At 47.7% G+C, this 19,107-nt stretch overlaps 2 protein-coding genes across 3 annotated transcripts in view; one reads left to right on the top strand and one right to left on the bottom strand.

The window, feature by feature from the left end:
* Positions 1–1,635, top strand: part of Znrf1 (zinc and ring finger 1) — an 84,786-nt gene extending 83,151 nt beyond the window's left edge. The window contains exon 5 of one of the 2 annotated variants that reach the window (XM_028768503.1): positions 429–1,635. The gene's annotated coding sequence lies outside the window, so the exon portion shown is untranslated. Of the gene's footprint in view, positions 1–112 lie in introns of both variants that reach the window. The other variant, XM_028768504.1, reaches the window with a different exon arrangement.
* A 1,642-nt stretch (positions 1,636–3,277) lies between these two features.
* Positions 3,278–7,982, bottom strand: Ldhd (lactate dehydrogenase D). The gene is made up of 11 exons (XM_028768502.1): positions 7,894–7,982; positions 7,601–7,713; positions 7,246–7,387; positions 6,898–7,039; positions 6,601–6,760; positions 6,135–6,334; positions 5,928–6,056; positions 5,720–5,847; positions 5,089–5,179; positions 4,879–4,990; positions 3,278–4,789 (listed from the first exon to the last, which is right to left on the bottom strand). Exons 1-11 carry the CDS (start codon positions 7,963–7,965, stop codon positions 4,624–4,626), a joined length of 1,455 nt encoding a protein of 484 aa, XP_028624335.1. The 5' UTR covers positions 7,966–7,982; the 3' UTR covers positions 3,278–4,623.
* Between the last annotated feature and the right edge of the window lie 11,125 nt (positions 7,983–19,107).

Below are 19,107 nucleotides of genomic sequence, written 5' to 3'. Positions count from 1 at the left end.
GAGCATAAGCCCCAGAAAAACCTATAGTCCATTCTCATTTGATCTCACACCCAAAGATTTGGGGGATCCCTTTTCTTCTCTCTCTCTTCTTTGTTGTGTTTTCTTTTGTTAGGTTTATTTTATTTATTCCAAGTAAATGCCCAGAACAGCTGACGGTGTCAGGCAAATCAGGGACATTGGCTCTTTTTACCCTCACCTCAAAATCTGATGACAAGCAAGGGAGAGTGAGGCAGAGGGATTGGATCCCAGCTCCAGAGTGCAGGTCCAAAGTGCCGGCATGATGTTTGGCTTCGATGGGCCTGCCTGGACTGAACCAGATGCCCCAGCCGACAGCCTGCCCTCAGGGGGACACACGCTGCTGCCACCGTGCGATGGAGCGGCAACTCTCAGCAAGATGGAGCGGGACTGACTTCTTCCGACCCACACAGGGACAGCCAGCCCCTGTTCCTGGGAGGAGGTTCCTCGGACACTGGACAGAGCTGAGCTTGGGACACCAGAGAGAACAGGGCACCCTTCTGCACTGACTTCCAGAAAATGGTCCTCGCTGAGGACACCCAGTGGATGAGAGTGAGTCTGAGAGAAGAATGAATTGACCTCTATCCTTCCCCTCACCCTCGACCCAGGAGGGAAAGGGCATTTTCTTTTTCACCTTTGAAAGGCGTGTGGGTCTGTCTTTAAAAAGTGTTTACAAACAACAAAAAATTCTATAAAAAAAAGTCTCGTGTCGACTGGTGTTTTCCCTTGTGATGTTTACAGACTGCTGTTTGCTGCCTAGCTAAAACCCACTCAGTGACAAAAGCAAGCATAGCCATGGCCTCACCTCTAGCACTCTGAGGGCGGGCGGACGGGCGGGTGGACAAGCGGGCACACGTCACTTACTTTGCCCAGCACCCCAGTTGGCTCTCTGCATCACTAAACTTTCTACCTTGGGGGATTCATTTTTTGTTTTCTTGTTCTTCTGTCCCATTTTTCTGGCGTGGTTTTGCACTTTTCTCCCCTTAAATTTCTGATATCTTGATTTCCTTGCCAAAAAAAAGAGGAAGATGAAGAGCCCATCCCAGACACTTCCCCTTCCGTCCCCACCTCCACCCTGCCTTTCTTTCCAGATCTGATCCCATCAGAGGATTTAACAATCACAAATACACTGAAAAAATGCCTGGACATTTTTCCTAGGCCCTTGTGAATTTTTTTCTGAGAAAACTTAGACTTACTACAGGACTCTATGTACTGCAACCCCGGTTTCCAGGCACACGGAACTATTTTAGCCATTGATATTCACACATGACATCAGCCCATGCAGGATAGGTTTCTGTATTTATATATTAAAATCCAAAAAAAAAAAAAAACCTTACAAAAATGTTTTAAAACTGTTCAAAACCTAGGAGAAAAGCTTATCTTCATCAGTCAAGGTGTTTTGATATGGTATTAAAATAGTGTGTAATAAAAGATGCACCGTGTGGTTTTATTTTAGTGAAGTGTTGTTACACAGTCAAATTGGAAGGCAAATGCCAGTTCCCTCTGTCCACCTCCCATCTCACACCCCCTCAGCACCTGTAATGGCTTAGCCACTCCTAGCCAGAGGCTTGACATGGTGGCTTGGCTGTGTCTTTGAAATTTATAAATTCTTAAGCATCATGGAGTGATTGTCAGTCTTTTGTCATCTCTGGTTGTGATAGGATGTTACTGGAAAGATATTCAGGGGCAAAGATCTTACAGCCATCAGAGGCTGCAAGGATATAGGCACCTCGAACTGTCAGCCCAAGCCCGTTCTTCAGAGCCTCTGCTCCCCATCCTGCACTCTGCCTGCCTGTTGCTCCGTTCGCAGCCGAGTGCTGACTCACGGGCATGCTTCACTGAGGCTCAGGAAGAGGCCCTGATCTGGGCCTGTTCCAGCTCACAGTCCTTGAACCAGAACCAGCCGCTCAGCCTCATAAAAGTTGGCAAATTGCAGGCTGGGCAGGAAACTCGGGGCAGGGGGCAACAGTACATACCTGCCTGCCTGTCTATTAGCAGGGTTCCAGGAGCTGCATTTCAGGGCCTCCTGCAGAGCCAGCTAAGGAGAGCTCTGGAGGGAGATGGCGCCATCTCTCTACCATGACTATTTCCAGACCTGCCCCTTGTCCTGCTGTCTCGGGGCCCAGTCCCAACAGGCCCACAAGTTTGGACTATGCTACCACCCTTGCCCTCAGATGCTTTCTGAAGCATCTGTTCTGTGCAAGGACATTTGTCAGGGGCCAGTGGACACACATGAACCAAGGCAGGTAGGCAAGTTCAGAGAACTAAGAGTGCTTTATTTAGCCTCGGGACCTTAACTGTGAGCACTATCAATGGCTAGAAACTGGGCTCTTGTCTGTCCTGGGGCACTTTCCTTCTTGGCAGAATCGTGAGCAAGTAACTGCATTCATCTGAACTTGATTCCTTGCATGCGAAGTGGGGACACGGTCATGCAGCTCAGTTCAGTGAATGTCGGGGATCTGCCCCAAAGGCCTGGCACATGCGCAGCAGGCTTCCTTGTAGCTTTGTCACTGCAAAGGGCACTGTTCTATCCCCAGCACCTCCAGCTTCTGCCTGGCAACTGTGTCTCCCCGTTCTATATATAATCCTACCAGCAGAGCTGGCAGGGCAGGGCCCAGCCCTCAAAGAGATCTCCTTGTCTGACCCCTGGGCCTGGAGACAGGCTTTGTGTACCCACCTTGGCTGTGTGAGCCCAGCTGCTTTGGCAGTGCTGTGGCTGAGTCCCGTGGTTGAGTTAGTTGGGGCAGCACTGAGCCCCACACCGGGTGCTATTCTAGGCTCTCTAGGCTGGTGCTCATCCCATCCCCAGTGACTTCCGCCCCCACCTGGCACACCAAAGCCCTCTGTTGGCTGTCATGTCCTCTGAATTTGGACCCAGATTGCCAGTGCCTGGTGTGAGGGTAGGACAAGGCTTGTCTGGGCTTCCCAGGTGGCACTTGTATATGTCACCTTCCATCCAGACATCCCTCTAGAATCCTGTGTTGTTCCTACTCTGCCTTTCTGAGAAGGAAGAAAACATGGAAGAGCCAAGAGATGGGTTCTTCCCCTTTGCTCTGAGGAGCCCAGAAAGCCTTCTGAGAGCTCCAGGAGCCCCTTTTGAAAACCACCCATCTAAGCCATTTGATAGTATTGAAACTCATAGGAGAATGTCCTTCTTAGACAGTGGCTGAAATACATAGTTGAATGATTTCAAAAAATGTATAATCTAATCCCATATGTTCTCCCCTCCCCCAAAATATACAAAGCAAATAAGGCAAAAATGTCCATTGTTGAATCTTCAACGACTGATATTTCAGTGAATAGTGTATTTGTTCTTTCAACTTTTCTGTATGTTTGGGATTTTCTTTAATAAAAGAAATTGTGGGGAAATGGCTGTCTGTTGAGTTGCCAGTTATTGGAAGGTGTATGTAGGAGCCCTGCCCACTGGAACTCGACTTGAGAGGGCTCGAAGTGGGGGGGGGGGGGTTTCACTAGTGATCTTTCTCCCTGGTAAGTGCAGGACTGATGTTTGGGTTTCTTCATCCTGAAGTAGTTTGGGAGCAAGGCAAAGAATCATGAGACAGACATTCCGGAGAAGAAATCCCAAGACCAAAAGTTGGACAGAGAAAGTGGCAGGGTGGCGGCAAGAAGCTTCCCCTTCCTTCTGTTTTTCCAACCCAAAGACCTCGGAGTAGAGAAGGTGGTACTACAGTTGACTGGGACCCACAAGGGGTAAAATGTTTAGAGAGAGACTGGCCACCCTGAAAGTGTCTGGTGTTGCCCGCCCTCTCGTGGACTTCTTGGGGAACAACTGCCAAGCACTTCCAGACAAGAGCTCTGGCCAGGGAATCTCAAAACTGCCAGGCCTCAGAGTGGGCAAGCCCCCAACTTTGAACGTAAACGCTGGTGGATAGTGCGTTGTACCATGGAGAGGGGAGGGACACCACGAATTATCTCATCTGTATTTCTAATGTCCTCCATAACAGCTTGAAGAAGGTACTTCAGTTTCCTGGTGGGGAAACTGTCCGGTGACCCCACCACTACAGGCAGGTCTTCTGCCTCAAGTATGCAAAAATAGAGGGGCTGGGACTGGCTTACTCCATCCCCCACCCCAGGCTACTATTAGTCTGGGGCCAGGCCCAAAAACAAATGGCTCGTTAGCCCAAGGTTAGAGACCTAGAGAGGAGGAAAGGATGCAACTGCAAATGGGGTTCACATTCATTGGGGGGGGGCAAGGAGGAGGCCTAACAATGTGGAATGGATGCTCTTGTCACTATATATAGGGTGAATCATATGATGCTGGGCACCAGCAGAGGAGAGGCCTCCACAGAGGAATCTTAGCTTGGAGTAGGCCCACACCATCTCTGCCAGCCAGGAAGAAACTCCGCTGGGAAACACCCTGGGTTTTCCTACTGGAGTAAAAGGCTTCTAAGAACAACGGTGGTAGCTTTCTGTGAGTGTGTCCATCTTCTTCACCTTCATCTTGAGCCCCAGCTACAGAGGGCTACCTGGCAGGCACAGACAGCATCAGCCATTCCATTTCTTGCACGATCATTGGCATGAAGGAAAAGTCCAGAACAGGGGCTTTGCATTCTAGGGATTGCAGGTGGGCCAAGTGTTACACGTTCCTCATAGCACTTTGCCTGGGTTCATGAGACCTCGGGGATCCAGTGTGTCTTTCAGCTGCCGCATAGTCTCCACACCCACAGGACCCACTTCCTCTTGGAGCAGCTGCCGCTTGCCCAGCCCGATGCCATGTTCTCCGGTGCATGTCCCATGGAGTGCCAGGGCACGCCTAGGAGGACCATTGAAGTTCTTAGCAGCTTTCCCCCTCAGCCTCTGCCCTCCCCAAACCCCACCCCTCCCTGGCTCCATCCTCCTCACCTGCCCAGATTTTCTGCAAAGGCCTTGACCCTCTTCTGCTCCTCCACATCATCTGGGTCGACCAGCAGGATGCAGTGAAAGTTGCCATCACCCACATGTCCAACAATGGCTCCTAGGGTCCCAGAGAACAGTAACTGTCACCGCTACCCTTCTTGCCCAGGCCTTGGCTAACCCCAGTGCCTCCCACACAGCAATGAAGTCGGGCAAAACCTGTGAGTTTTGAGGCCTTCAGCTCCTCCTTGGTCTCCACCAAGATCTCTGGCAATCGGGAGATGGGCACACACACATCCGTGGAATAGGCCTGAATCGGAAGGCAAGCTTGCGTGTTTCCCCGCCATCACCCACCGCCTACCCAAAGGTAAGGAATCGCTGTGGCTCAGGCTTAGGACCAATCCAGAGATCTTCGATGTCATAGAATGAAACATCTGTCCTCAAGCCCACTGGCCTTGGTGTATTCACTAGCCCAGGTCTTCACTACTCCCCTGGATCCAAGCCTGGACCACATGCAGGTCCCTGGCAGCCCTCACCCTCCCCAGCTTCTGCATAATCTGTCCAGCCTTCCCTTCTGGCTAAACTGCCTCCTTCCTCTCCATTTCTTCCCCAGTTGACCTTTCCTCTGTGTTTAGAATTCCTAATGCTCAACACTGCACCTGAGGCTGACTCATGAACTCCCATGTTGTGGGCATATTAACAGTTCTCCCTCTTAGACTGGAGTAGCTGGGTGCAGTGGTCTATTGCCCCTGGTCCTCACACCCCACTCAGCCAGCCCTCAGTGGGCCTCAGCCTACTCTATGCAGTAAAGTAGTGGGTAGATCCCACCTCCACCCCGGCCCCAGCTCACCTTACTTCCTGGACACAGGGCCAAGGCTGCATACCAAGCATTGTGCCGCGCTGCCCAAAGTTCATTGCGCTTTTCGGCCTCCTTGGCCCAGGAGAAGTGAGAACCACCATTATCCTGAGTGATGGCCTCTATAGTAAGCACAGAAAGGCTGATCCTTAGCCCTCTGCCGGGACAGCCCAGACCTCACAGAGCCATGTTCCCAGCGCACCTGTGCGCTCTAGCTGTTCCGCCAGTGCCTGCTGGGAACCGTGGAACTCCAGGAAAAGTGTGGGTGCCACAGGGCAGTTAAGTTTGCTGTGTCTGTTGCAGGCATCCATCATGACCTCATCCAGGAACTCTGGAGCCAGGGAGAGGGCTGATCAGGTGAGGCCTGACCTTCTAAGGGGGCCTTTTCTGTCACCCTCCCCTGGCTCACCAATGCGGGCCACAGGCACTGCAGCCTGGAGGATCTGCACTGTGCTATCCACAGCCGCTTGAACACTGGGGAACGCACAGGTGGCAGCCACTGTGGCTTCGGGCGCAGGGTGCAGGCGCAGGGTGGCAGATGTAATGATGCCCAGAGTCCCCTCAGAGCCCACAAAGAGTCCTGTGAGATTGTAGCCAGCTGCACTCTTCCTGAGCCCAGGGACATATAAGGTAGGTGAGTACCCAGGCCGTGACTACTGTCCAGAACTCACTAAAGCTAGAAGACAGGTTTGGTCTGGTCTCCTGCAGCCCCGATTGTCATCACAGTGTTGGTGGTTTAATGACCCAGAGAGGGCTTGCACAGGGAAAACCAACTCCAGCACTCGCATTGGCCCTCCAGAAAGTTCCAGGGCCCTCCTGAGTGTCACTTACCTATCCTATCCCGGAGGCCCTGCACTAAGTCAGGCAGTGCTCACCTATAATGGCGGCCCCGGCCTGCGGTGTGAAGCAGCCTGCCGTCAGGCAGCACCACCTCCAGGTTGATCACATTGTCCCGCATGGTTCCATAGCGCACAGCATTGGTGCCCGACGCCCCAGTGGCTGCCATGCCACACAGAGAAGCATCTGCACCTGGGTCTAGATAATGAAATGCTGGAGAAGGCACCTGGGGAGGTCCTTTCCCCCTTGTGGGAAAGACAGAGGTCCTGTGAAATCCCTCAAACCACGCCCCCAAGCCCTCGGTACTCTGACACAGTAGTTAGTTCAAGGCCTACCAACAGGAAACCAAAGGCCACTGTCACGCAGGTGGGTATTGAGAGCTTTACGGGTGACGCCAGGCTCCACCACCACCGAGAAGTCTTCTGTATTCAGCTCCATGATCTGGTCCATATGGGTCAGGTTGATGCACACTCCACCCTGGTAGCAAGATTGCCAAAACAACAACAACAACAACAACAACAAAAACCCTGCTTAACCTAGGTCTCTAGGCCAGAAGCAGCCCCTAGAACCCCGTTTTATGGCCAAGATCCCCAGCAGCCATACCAGAGCTCTGGGATGGCAGGTAAAGATAGCTGTAAATGTGTCCTGTGTGATAGGACCAGACCCAGGGCACCCCACTATACCTGCACAGCACAGACTCCCCCCTCAACACCGGTGCCTGTGCCAAATGGGATGATGGGAACACCTTGATTGTAGCACAGGGTTGCCAGTCGGCTGACCTGGTCCACATTCTGAGGCCACACCACGGCATCAGGAGGTTGACACCTAGAAGCAGGCAGGCCTCAGAGGTTTGAAAAGGTGTGGAAGCCTCTCACCCTCTCTTTTCCAGGAACCTGGAATGGTTTAAGGACCTGAGGACAGGGACCTCAGTGGACCAGGGCAGAGAGCACCCTCTCTCTGTAAGGAGAATGCGAGAGCACTCCAAACAGGTGGTCAGAGAGACAGGGACAGCCCAGGACCCTCGGTCCCTTCTGATACCTGTGCATTGATTCATCATGCCCATGATGCTCTCTGACCGCGGACGCAGTGGACACATGGGGGTTCCCTACAACTGCCTTCAGAGCCTCCACAAAGTCCTGGCTGAGTCCACCCTGCAGGGGACAAACAGTGTGCAAGGGTCATGGGAGAGACAGTAGGAGCACAAACCTGCCCTGTGGCAGGAGGGAAGGGGGGGGGGCTGCTCAGCCTGCAAGGTGACGTCACAGAGCCTCGAGCACTTCAGGCCAGGCTCTCTCCACCCTCCAGGACCCCATCCACACATAGACTTATACCTGCGACCCCCTGGAGCAGTAGCCCCTCCAGGGAGACAGCCTCTGGGTTGCCACCCGAAGGAGCATGGCCATAACTAGACCGCAGCTAAGGTGAGAGTAACTAGGCGGGGAAGAGGCCTTGCCGACCTGCCTCTAGCGGGACCCAATGGCTGCACTGGGTGGAGCCTGCTTAAGGTGGAGCCGGTTTAAGGTGGCCTCTGCAGATCTGGAAAACAAGGACAGCAGGCAGCTACTTCACATCTTCAAAGTCAACTGCTCCCTGAAGCCCTTCAAACAAACATTTTGTACGGAGACTTTAAAGTCCCACTGAGCCCTCGGACTCCTCCGTCAACTACACTTCCTTCCAGCCTCCTCTTTGAGCTTAAGCTGCAGTTTTCCTTTCCATTCCAGAGTTCAGGGCACACTCGCAACCTTCACACATACACTGTGTCCTACACCCGGAACCATCTCCTGACTCCCTGTCAGGCTGACACTTCCTCACCCTGCAAGTCTCAGCGTCATGTCACAGAGTAGGCTGCCACTATGGCCACAAGGAGGGAAACTCCGAGCTTAGTGCAGTGCCCCAGAACGGCTTCCTTGCAGAGGAGCGCTTAGGAGAAGCAGTGAGGGAGAAGATTACTTCCAAGACCATCCTGGAGCAGGGTGGCTGGTTCCAAGCAACCCCCACAGCAATTCCAGAAGAGCCTTTGTACCGCCATTGAGATCAACTACCTCTCGATGACTCCCTTCCTTTGAGTCAGGAATACAAACACCTTAATTTATTTAGTTTTCATTCATTTTTATTGTGTATGTGTGCATGACGGAGGAGCATGTGTGACACCGTGCACACGCAGAGATCAGAAATCAACTTTGTGGAGTTGGTTCTCTCTTAATTCACCCAACCACACTTAGATGGATATGTCAAAGGAGAAAGTCATGCCAGGCCTTGTGGTATGCACCTATAATCCCACACAGGGAGGCTGAGTTAGGAGGAAGAGGAGTTGAAGCCAGCCTGAGCCATAAAAACAAAACAAGACAAAATTACAAATTTAGTCATAGGGTATGGGGGTGGGGGTGGAGAGATGGCATCAGGGTTAAGGGCACTGATTGCTCTTGCAAAGGACCCAGGTTCAATTCCTAGCACCCACATGGTGACTCAACCATCTGTAACTCAAATCCCAAGGGGGAATCAAGCACCCTCTTCTGGCCTCTGTGGGTACACAAATGCACAGGCAAAACACTCATACACATAAACTAAAAGTAAATCTTCAAAACAACAAATTTAGTGGTAGATCTAATTGTCCTTTATTCTCTCTTCTTAGATTGGGGCATTTTCCAAGTCTACAAAATTGAAAGAAAGCCCCCAGTGGACAATGTGTTTTATAAAACTGGGACAAAGAAAGAGCAGGAGGGGAGGTGATGGATTGACATCCGTCCAGCCTTCTAAAGGTTAAAGCAGACGGGACACTGTTGATGTCGTGGTACACACAAGCACTGGCGGCGTCACAGTCTGTGTACTGTTACATGTTGTTCTTATGAACTGATCCCCACGTTCACTTCCCACCACCACCTTTTCAGGGATTTTCTCCTCGAAGTAACTCAGGCTGGAATTTCTAGTTTTCAGGAAACTTAACCTGATGGGATCTACATTTCCTTACAGTTTTGTTTGGATTGTGTGGCACTGAGCACAAGTGACTCCATTTTGGCCTGTATATTAGTTTCTTTTCTTGTACTGTGACAGAAAAAAAAAAAAACAAAAAGAAAGAAAGCAAGCACACCATCTGACTGATAGTAGCAGGCTTTTCCTTCTCCCGTTATGAGATTCCCAGGGAAATTCCGATTTCTTGGGGTCCATCATCAGGGACATGTGGAGGTCAGAGGTCATGTGGAAGGAACCTCCCAGAGCAGCACCAAGCCTACTGGAATACTCCGATAAACAAAGACTGGGGCCCGGGTCTCCCTTTAGAACATCTTCATCGCTACCAGGATGGCTACGTTCTCACTGTTTTTATACCTCAGTTCTGAGGTATAATATGCCTGTGCCTGAAACAAGCATCACAAACAGAATATAAGCAGAGATCAAGGTCCAAAGACATTCAGTTAATCAGTTAATGTCAGGTAGCTCAGTAGGTGAGTCATTTCTCCTCTCTTGGCTTTAGTTACTCTAGAAGGGCGGGCACAGTGGTTTCATTTTTTTGTTGTTGTTGGCTTTGACAGAGTCTTGCTACAAAACCAGGCTGGCCTCAAAAAGCACAATCCTCCTGCCTCAGGCTCCCAAGCATTGAGATCACAGGCAAGTACTACTATGCCCAATGTGACTTCATCTCAGTTTTGACTTTTCCTCCCTCGTCTCTGAGCAGTGTTTCTCTGAAGACTTTACTGATTGACTGATGGCTTGGTCTCAACACAAAGATGAGATCCATTCTGCTTGGTCTAATCTGATCCCATGGTTAGAGAAAAAGGCAGGGGTGGTCAGAGGTTGTGGTCATTTGAATGAGAATGGTCTCTCAGGCTCATATATTTGAATGCTTGATTTCCTAGTTGATGGAACTGTTTGGGAAGGATTAGGGGGTGTGGCCTTGTTGAAGGAGGTGACATGCCTGCCTGCTAACTGCCATGCTCTCCGCTATGATAGCCATGGGCTTACCCTCTGAACTATAAGCCCCCAATAAACTCTTTTTGTTATAAATTGCCTTGGTTATGGTGTCTCAGCATAGCAATAGAAAAGAAACTAAGATAGATGTCAAAGTATTAATGCCAATAATACCCTTGATAGTCAATTTTAAGGAACTGAGAGGTATGGAAGGAATGATTTTTACATCAGACATCCCTAGAACCCACCCTATTTGTTCTGTGAGTAATATCTTCATATCTCAAAAACATAGTTCAAGTGTAGTGGCACAAACCTTTAATACCAGCCCTCGGGTGGCAGAAGCAGGAGAATCTCTGTGAGTTCAAGGCTAGTGTGACCTACATAGTGAGTTCCAGGACAGCCAAGTCTATGTAAAGGGATCATGTCTCAAAAAGTGGAGGAGGGAAGAGTAATATACATTTTTTTTTAATACGGCCAATGAGAGCTAAAAATGAAGTACTTATTTAAAGATGTACTCCTTAGGTGACCAGTGTCTAATACGTTTAAAATTGTTAGGAAGCACTGCCTAGAGTACACAGTATTAGAGAACGTCTTTGCATAAAGAGAATAGCTAGGGGGACCAGAGAAATGGCTCTGCCCGTCAGATGCTGGCACCAAGCCCACGTGCAGTTTAAATTAGTCATGATGAGAATCACAATTTTAGCACAAATGACTTGAAGACAGAAACACAAAGATGAAGAGCTGGAGAGATGGCTCAGCAGTTAAGAACACTTGCTGCTCTTGCACAGGACCCAGGCGTATTTCCCAGCACCCATATAATGGTTCACAACCATCTCTAACTCCAGTTCCAGGGGACCCAGCACCCTCTTATGACCTCTACAGACACTACAGACACATGGTGCACGAACATACCTGCAAGCAAAACACTCGTACGCAGAAAATATAAATCTTTAAAAAAAAAAAAAAGAAATGCAGAGATGAAGTAGCCAGAGATTTACAACTCAGTTATTTCCAGGAATTCTAGGAACAGATTGTCTTGCCTCACACTGCCTTAAAACCATCATGAACATACAAAACTCTAATCAAAATTCTCCCTAGGGGGCACCAACATAATAAAAGATATTAGCAGTCTCTATGGTTATACAAATCACAGAAAAGATCTCCTTAACACCTCACTTCTCTCTCTCTCTGGTTGAACAGAACCATGATTGCCTCAAGAGAGACCCCCCAAATTTCCAAATGGGACGAGTCCTGTCATACGAACATCATAACATGCCAGTCCTGTCATACGAACATCATAACATTCCAAATGATTCAGCACAACTCAATCAGCTCAGAGTTCTAACAGGCAAAGCCAGTTACCAAACAGTAATTACCAAAACGGTTTAAAATGAACCCAAATAGCTCAAAGTAGCCCCAAACCAACAGGAAAGCAAAGCCTGGAAACCCTGACAAGAAGCTCACTAAGGGTCAGCATTTTTTGAAATCCAAACCAAGTCCAAATACTCATTTCTCCAGTTTACCCTATAAAAACAACTGATGGCCTCCAGACATGGGAAGGAAAGAGAAAGTCTGAGGAATGAAATGCCTCCAATAGCTGTGCAGGACCCTTCAGTCTTCTTCATCTGAGGTCAGTTTGTTCCAAGTGGCTGAAACAAACAAATCAAAAGTGTCTATCTTCTTGGTTCGGTCACTTAAATTGTGACTTGGAGTTTTTAGGATCAGAGCCTGAACCCTGGCCGCACCTAACAAGCCAGGCTTGGCCACCCATTGCCAACGGGACACTTAAGCAAACAAAGAATACTGAAAAGCAGATTTATGAAATGTGACCACACTAGGAAGAGGAGCCAAGAACCCCAGTGACCCACCCACTTCCAGTCTGTCTTTAGGTTCTAACATGAGGTTTAAGCAGAGGCTAAGGGGTTTGAATGAGCTACTCAATCCTAGTAGAGGCTATGGGGTGTGAATAAGTTACTCCTAGTTGAAGTGTGGTCCCACCCACCTTCATTGTCTCAACTCAGTCTCTCCTGCAAAGTGGTCTGACAAGTCAATATTTTGTGAAAATTCTCAGAGACAAGCTCTGCCTCCGACTGGTGCCAGAATCCTAGTCTTTTCCTCTTTCCAGCTTGAGGTCCATGGTCTCAATAGCCAGAGAGCCGAAGGAAGGGACACAGTATCTGTTTATAGTATCTTCATTCCTGTAAGGATGGTTACACACTTTTAAATAATGAATTTCAGTCTTATAGTCACTAAAGGCTCGTGTTCATCTCACAATGCAAAATTCACTTAGCCCATCCTTGAAGTCCCCAAAGTCTTAGCAGTTCCAGAATTGTTCAAGAGCACTATCGTCTTCTCTGAAGTCGAGGCACTCTTAGCTTAACTAGGAGTCCATATGAAATAAAACAAGCTCCGTACTTCCAATGAACGATGATATGCAGTAAACATTTCCAGTCCATAGTGAAAGAATGGAATGATAGCAAGGAAATGTTTACTAAAGCAAGATCGAAACCCAGCAGAGCAAACACCAAACCCTGCAACTCTATATCTGACATCTTGGACTCATGATGGAATCATCTGGACTCCCACAGTCTTAGGGAGCTCTGCACGCACACATAGCTCTACTGCCTGAAGGATACATTCCCTCTATCTTTGGAAGACTCTACTCCATGCCTGTAGATTTTTCTCAGCAGACATCCCAAGGTCCTATGATCTCCAGCATCCTGGAGCCTCCACTACACTGTAGCGTTCACCTTTAGATCTTCACAAGGTGGTCGGTCTCTCCAGGCCTCCCTACAGAGAACCTGACTCTACCACGATCAGATGGCCCAGGCAGCTTTCTTGAACTTTGATACAAGCCTCTATGGTCCTCTTACTCGTCTTTAAAAACCAGTAGTACCAAGTGGAAGACAGTTCTAAGTTCTGTTTCCAGCTTGAGATGTGTCTTGTCCCTCTGGGAGCACAGTTCCATCAGCCTCTATGTGCCTTCCAGGCTGACCTAGTAAAAAGCACTTCCCTAGACAGCCATCTTGGAGCAGAGCGACTCTGTAGTAGCACTCTCAGTTTAGGCTCTGTGTCTTCACAAGTTGGAGCCTTAGATGGGTGGGGTCATGCCTTTAGGGCACCTTACCTATTATCCCAGTACCCAGCAAGAGGTTTACCCCTGATGGCACTAATGTCTTTAGCAATTTCAGAGGCTTTGTCTATAACCTCTTTGTCTGTGACTTTAAATTTGCTTACAGTCCTTTCTCATCAGACAGTATACATTTTCCCTCTTTCTGGTCTCTGTGAATCTGAGCAAGAACAGTGAGCCAATCGCCGCAGTCCGAATGCTGTCCTGTCTTAAATTTCCTCTGCCAAACAAATTAGTCCATCACTTTAAAATTCAATTTCACCCAAGCTCATGGGCAACATGCTGCCTGACTCTTTGCCAGAATACAATGCAAATGGCTTCATCCAAGTTCCTGACTGAGCCCTGTGCCCTATGAAAGCTCAGGAGCCAGGACTCCACTAGTCACATTCCCTTTGGCATTGTAGTCTTCTGAAATCCCACCAGAATGACCTAACCCCTGCTTACTGATCCAGAGCTTCTCTAGCCTGCAGCTTCCGTACTCCTCACACAAACCAGTTCCAAAGGACCACATGGTTAGATTTACTACAATGATAACCCCACTCCTGGTACAAAGTTTCTGTATTATTTAATTTTGGTATCCTTATGACAAAAGCAACTTATGGAAAGAAAGGTTTCTTTTGGCTCACAGTTTGAGGGTACAGTACATCATGGCAGGGAAGGCATGACCGCAAGAGCATGAGGCAGCTGATGGGACATCCACATTCAGGAAGGAAGATATAAATGCTCTACTTTTCTTTCAGAACACATTCTGTGTATGCTCGTGTGTGTGTGTGTGTGTGTGTGTGTGTGTGTGTGTGTGTGTGTATGAGTGTTTTGGTCACTGTTTTGTTGCTATGAGGAGACACCATGATCAAGGCAACTATTATAAGAGAAAGCGTTTAATTGGGGACTTGTTTATAGTTTCAGAGGCTTAGTCCATTATCATCCTGGCAGGAAGCATGGAAACAAGTAGGTGTGGTGCTGGAGAAGTAGCTGAGATCTATAGGAGAGAGAGAGAGAGAGAGAGAGAGAGAGAGAGAGAGAGAGAGAGAGAGAGAGAGAGACTCTCTCTGGGCTTAATGAAACCCCACTCCGCAGTGACACACTTTCCTCTAACAAGGCCATGCCTTCTAATCCTATCAAAGAGTCTCAATGCCTGATGACTAAGCATTCAAATATGGGAGCGTGTGTAGAGTGTGGGTGGATACCTGTTCTGGCAAGCATACGGTGGTCAGAGGGCAATTGTGGGTGTTGGTCCTCAGTTCCCACCTTGTTGAGATAGGGCCTCCTGTTACTTGCTGCTCCATATACCAGGCTTGGTAACCTGAATGCTTGTGAGGATTCTTGTTTCTCTACCTCCCACTCATTGTTGGGACACTGGGGTCACAGATGTGCCTGACAATGTCCAGGATTACATGGGTTCTGGGATACAAATTCATATCCTGGTGCTTACACGGTAAATGCTTTTTACAAACCATTGAGCCATATCTCTAACCCAGAAACACCATCCTGACTTAAAGAATGATTAGTGAGGAAACATTGCCGATCCTGTGTTTTTGGTGAAGTTGACGTTTTTCTTATCAATAAATGAAGGGAACTGTCACTTCCAGGAAAACAGCTGATTTTATCTGTTGCTTAATGATAAAATGAGCTTTTACATTAAACAGAATTTTGGCAAAAGCCTGTCCTGCTTCTGGATACCTAGGCAGTGTTGATGAGAACACTGGTGGAATCGGCATGGCATTTGATGCCGTATAATAAAATGTGCAGGCACATAGAATGATTTGATGAGCCATTTTTAAATGACCAAACTGTGACGGTACAAATCCACACCTGGATTTAAGGATCAAAGCGTAAGACCAAAGACTTTAAATAAATATTTAATTTTTTTAAAACACTTAATGAACATTTAGATGTTTTTATTTGACATATATGAATGCTTTGCCTTCATGTATGTCTGTGTACCATGTGGGCACAGTGCTCAAGGAGGCCAGTTTAAGGTGTCAGATCTTCTGGAACTGGAGTTACAGACAGCTGTTAGCTACTGTGTGGGAGCTGGGAACTGAACTCAGGTCCTCTGGGGCCTCTGGGAAATCAGCAGGTGCTCTAGATTGTTAACGCATCTCTCCAGCCCCAGTAGATTTAGGTTTAATCATTTCTGTCTGTGTGTATGTGCACATAAATTCAGATGATCACAGACGTCAGAGGAGAGCATCAGATCCCGGAGGTGGAGTTACAAGGTTGTTGTGAGCCGTCCAACATTAACTAGTGTTTAGAGATGTGATTGAGGGGGTACATAAAAATTAAATTTTTGGCACTAATCCACGAGCCACCCACAGTATTGTTGACACCTTGGGGCATTTGTTCCACTTTCAATCGTCACTGTTTTTGCAATTAAAATGTCTGCACAGGAGCTGCCCCTGCCACTGTGTACATCCAAGCACATTACAAACTAGCAGGGGAGTGGGTGTTTTGGATTTAAGGAGCATATGGTGACATGCTGAGGACACTACCCAACCGCTAGTGTCCAGTGGAGGTGCCTGACGAGAGAGTCCTGAGAGCCCAGTGGGAAATAAATGAAATTAAAAGTCATATTTCAGGTACTGGATGTCGTTCAATCGGTAGCATGCTCACACAAAGCTCTGTGTTCTAGCCTCAGCCCCACTTTAAGCAGTATGGTGGTGAACACCTTTAATCCCAGCATCCAAGAGGCAGAGACAGGAGAATCAGAAGTCCAAGGCTGTTCTGAGCTACATAGTAAGTACCCAACTCCTGGGTACCAACTTCCACATCTGTCTTCAATATTTAAGACCCTGTCCCAAAAACAAAGAAAAGAAAAAAGAGAGAAAAAAATGCATTTCTGCAAAACATTCACTGTGTTTTCAGAACTTTCCTTTATACTCTTTCTTCCTAAGGGAGAAAATTATTTTTTCTGTTGTTGTTTTGTTTTTTGAGACAGGATTTCCCTGTGTAGCCCTGGCTGTCCTGGAACTCACTCTGTAGACCAGGCTGGCCTCGAACTCAGAAATCTGCCTGCCTCTGCCTCCCAAGTGCTGGGATTAAAGGCGTGCGCCACCACCGCCTGGCAAAAATGATTTTTAAAAATGCTTTGAATTTTGCAAATTCTTGGTGGTGTTATCATAGAGAAGAGAGGAAGAGGGAAACGAAGAAGAGAGAGAGCTGAGAACTCTTCTTTTTGTATCTTCTAGGTTCGTCCCAAAATATGCATAGTTTTTACAAAAATAGGGACACAGTCTATTTTTGTTTAAGTGCGTATGTTTTGCTGGGAATTAAGCCAAGGGTCTTTTATAAGATAGCAAATGTTCTTCTATTGAACTACATCCCCAGTCTAAATAGGACCACACTTGACAGATTCTCTTGTAATTCCTACTTTTTTCATTTCTCAGTGAACTAGACACCTTCATCATCTGAGCACAGATCCTTTCCAGTATCTCTTCCAATACTATTTGTATATAACTACAATTTATTTTATTCACAATTATCAAAAGATCTAGATTGTTTCCAATGTTTTACAAATACGAATGGAAATATGATTTAAATTCTCTTTTAAAAAGAATTGTATGGTATTCATAAAACATGAATATGATATTCATGAAATACGTGCATGCATGCATTCACAAATGTGCCAGTGTACATGTAGAAGTCAGGGACCATTCATGGGAGTTGATTCTCTTCTTCCACTATGTGGACCAGGGATGTAATTCAAGTCGTCAGACTTATTGGCAAATATCTTCACCCTCTGACCCACCTTTCCATCCTGTTTTTGTTGTTGGTGGTGCTTTATTTTTTGAGACAGAGTCTACATGGCCCTGGCTGTCCTGGAACTCACTGTGTCATCCAGGATGGCATCAAATCCACAGAGATTCAACTGTGTCTGCTCCTGAGAGCTGGGAGTAAAGCCAGGCACACCACAGCAGGCCCCAGCCCTGGCTTTGAGATTGGTCTTCAACTCCATATCCCAGGCTAGCCTGGAACTCACTGCATAGCAGCTCAGGTTGGTATCACACAGCAATAATAACCCTGCCTCGGCCTCCCAAGTGCTGCGATGACAGGGTTATTGCACTCAAACTGGAATCATTTCTTTTCTATGCGAGGGGCAGTCTCCCATCGCCCAGATTGGCCTTCACCTAATCCTGTTGTTCTACTTCTGAGTGCTGGGATAACTCCTGTCCCTTTCCTTCCTAGCCCCCATGCCCCAGAAGTTTTGTGTATACTTTATGCAGTGTTAAAATTATCATCAGCGACAAGTTCTTAAGATTTTATGTGCTCCAGTGTTACGCCTATATGTACGGCTATGCACCATATACATGCAGTGTTCATAGACGTGGTCAAAACTGAAATAAAATCATACTGAGCATGGTACCGTTCGCCTGTTAGGGGACATTTCATGAGTCCAGCCATCTCAGGAACAAGTTCCATCTTGTTCCCAGGCCCCAGAACCAACTCTTATCCTGCGTCTTCGTGTTTCATGTCTGTGTGTTAACCAGTAAAGGATGTAAAAAAGGTAGGTTGCCATTATTCTGTTATCTAACTAAGGCACACAAATAATAAGTGTATTTCCTGTCATGATTTAAAGTGACTACGTGCTGTTTGCCCACTCCCTTGTTCCCTTATCATTCTAAATTCCAGGTCAGAGTCCAGGAGGGGACCTGACTGCAAAAGCTGACTCAGGACCTTGAAACCAGGTGACCAGGATAAGGCCCAGTCACTAATGTTAACTTCCTTAACTCCTTGTGTCAAAATATGATTGGTCAATGCCTCTCCCCACCCCTTACACACACACACACACACACACACTTTTGTGGGCCCATCCTACAAAAAACGCTGTACAGTCTCCCCTCGGGGACGAGGTTCAGAACTAGCTGCCCCATACAGAAAATAAAGCTTTCATTTTTACGCTTCTGTATCTGAAGTTGAGTTTGCTTAGCTTCCTCCCCTTCCCCCGAAACGAACACTGAAACACGAAAATCATTCGTTGAAGCCAGCTTAGGCTTGGTGACAAGACCCTGTCTCAAAACCAACAACGTGGGCTTATTTGTGCCAGTGCTTCCAAAAACAACTGTAGAGCCGAGAGGTTAAGGAAAATGGTGGTGGAGTGGTTTGTGTGTCTGGGTGGGTGTAATACAGGGTCTCACTTTGTAGCCTTGGCTGGGCTGTCATTATGTCCTCCAATTCCCAGGGATCTGCCTACTTCTACTTCCCGACTAGCTTGGATTAAAGGAGTGCACTACCACGCCCAGAAACGTGTGTGTTTCCAACGTGGTTGAGATTAAGGTTGATATTTGCTTTAACGTACATATTTTGTTGTTGAAAGTTTTAATCAGTTACTCGTCAAATTTCCAAGTCCAAGTTTTTAACAGCACAGAAAGATGAAAGCTCACAACCATATCTGAGACGACACCACAACCCAGGAAAAAAAACGGTCCCTACCCAACTAACAATGCGTAGGCTTCCCAGAGTTCCTAGCAGCGCGGCTCAGAGGCTTATGGGAATTGTAGTCCTAAAACTCGCG

This window comes from Grammomys surdaster, unplaced genomic scaffold, assembly GCF_004785775.1.
Source record: "Grammomys surdaster isolate TR1022 unplaced genomic scaffold, NIH_TR_1.0 187, whole genome shotgun sequence".
Lineage (NCBI taxonomy): Eukaryota > Metazoa > Chordata > Mammalia > Rodentia > Muridae > Grammomys > Grammomys surdaster.
Note: the sequence above shows the minus strand (reverse complement) of the source record. Positions and strands in the feature narration are given on the sequence as shown.

Bases quoted from the DNA above. Each gene is read 5' to 3' on its own strand.
- Ldhd (XM_028768502.1), bottom strand. From the start codon at position 7,965: ATGGCCATGCTCCTTCGGGTGGCAACCCAGAGGCTGTCTCCCTGGAGG. The intron at 6,335-6,600 runs GTGAGCACTGCC...CCCTGGGCTCAG, and splicing joins GGCCGGGGCCGCCATTATAG to GAAGAGTGCAGCTGGCTACA. The intron at 5,180-5,719 runs GTGAGCTGGGGC...CTTCCGATTCAG, and splicing joins CCCTGTGTCCAGGAAGTAAG to GCCTATTCCACGGATGTGTG.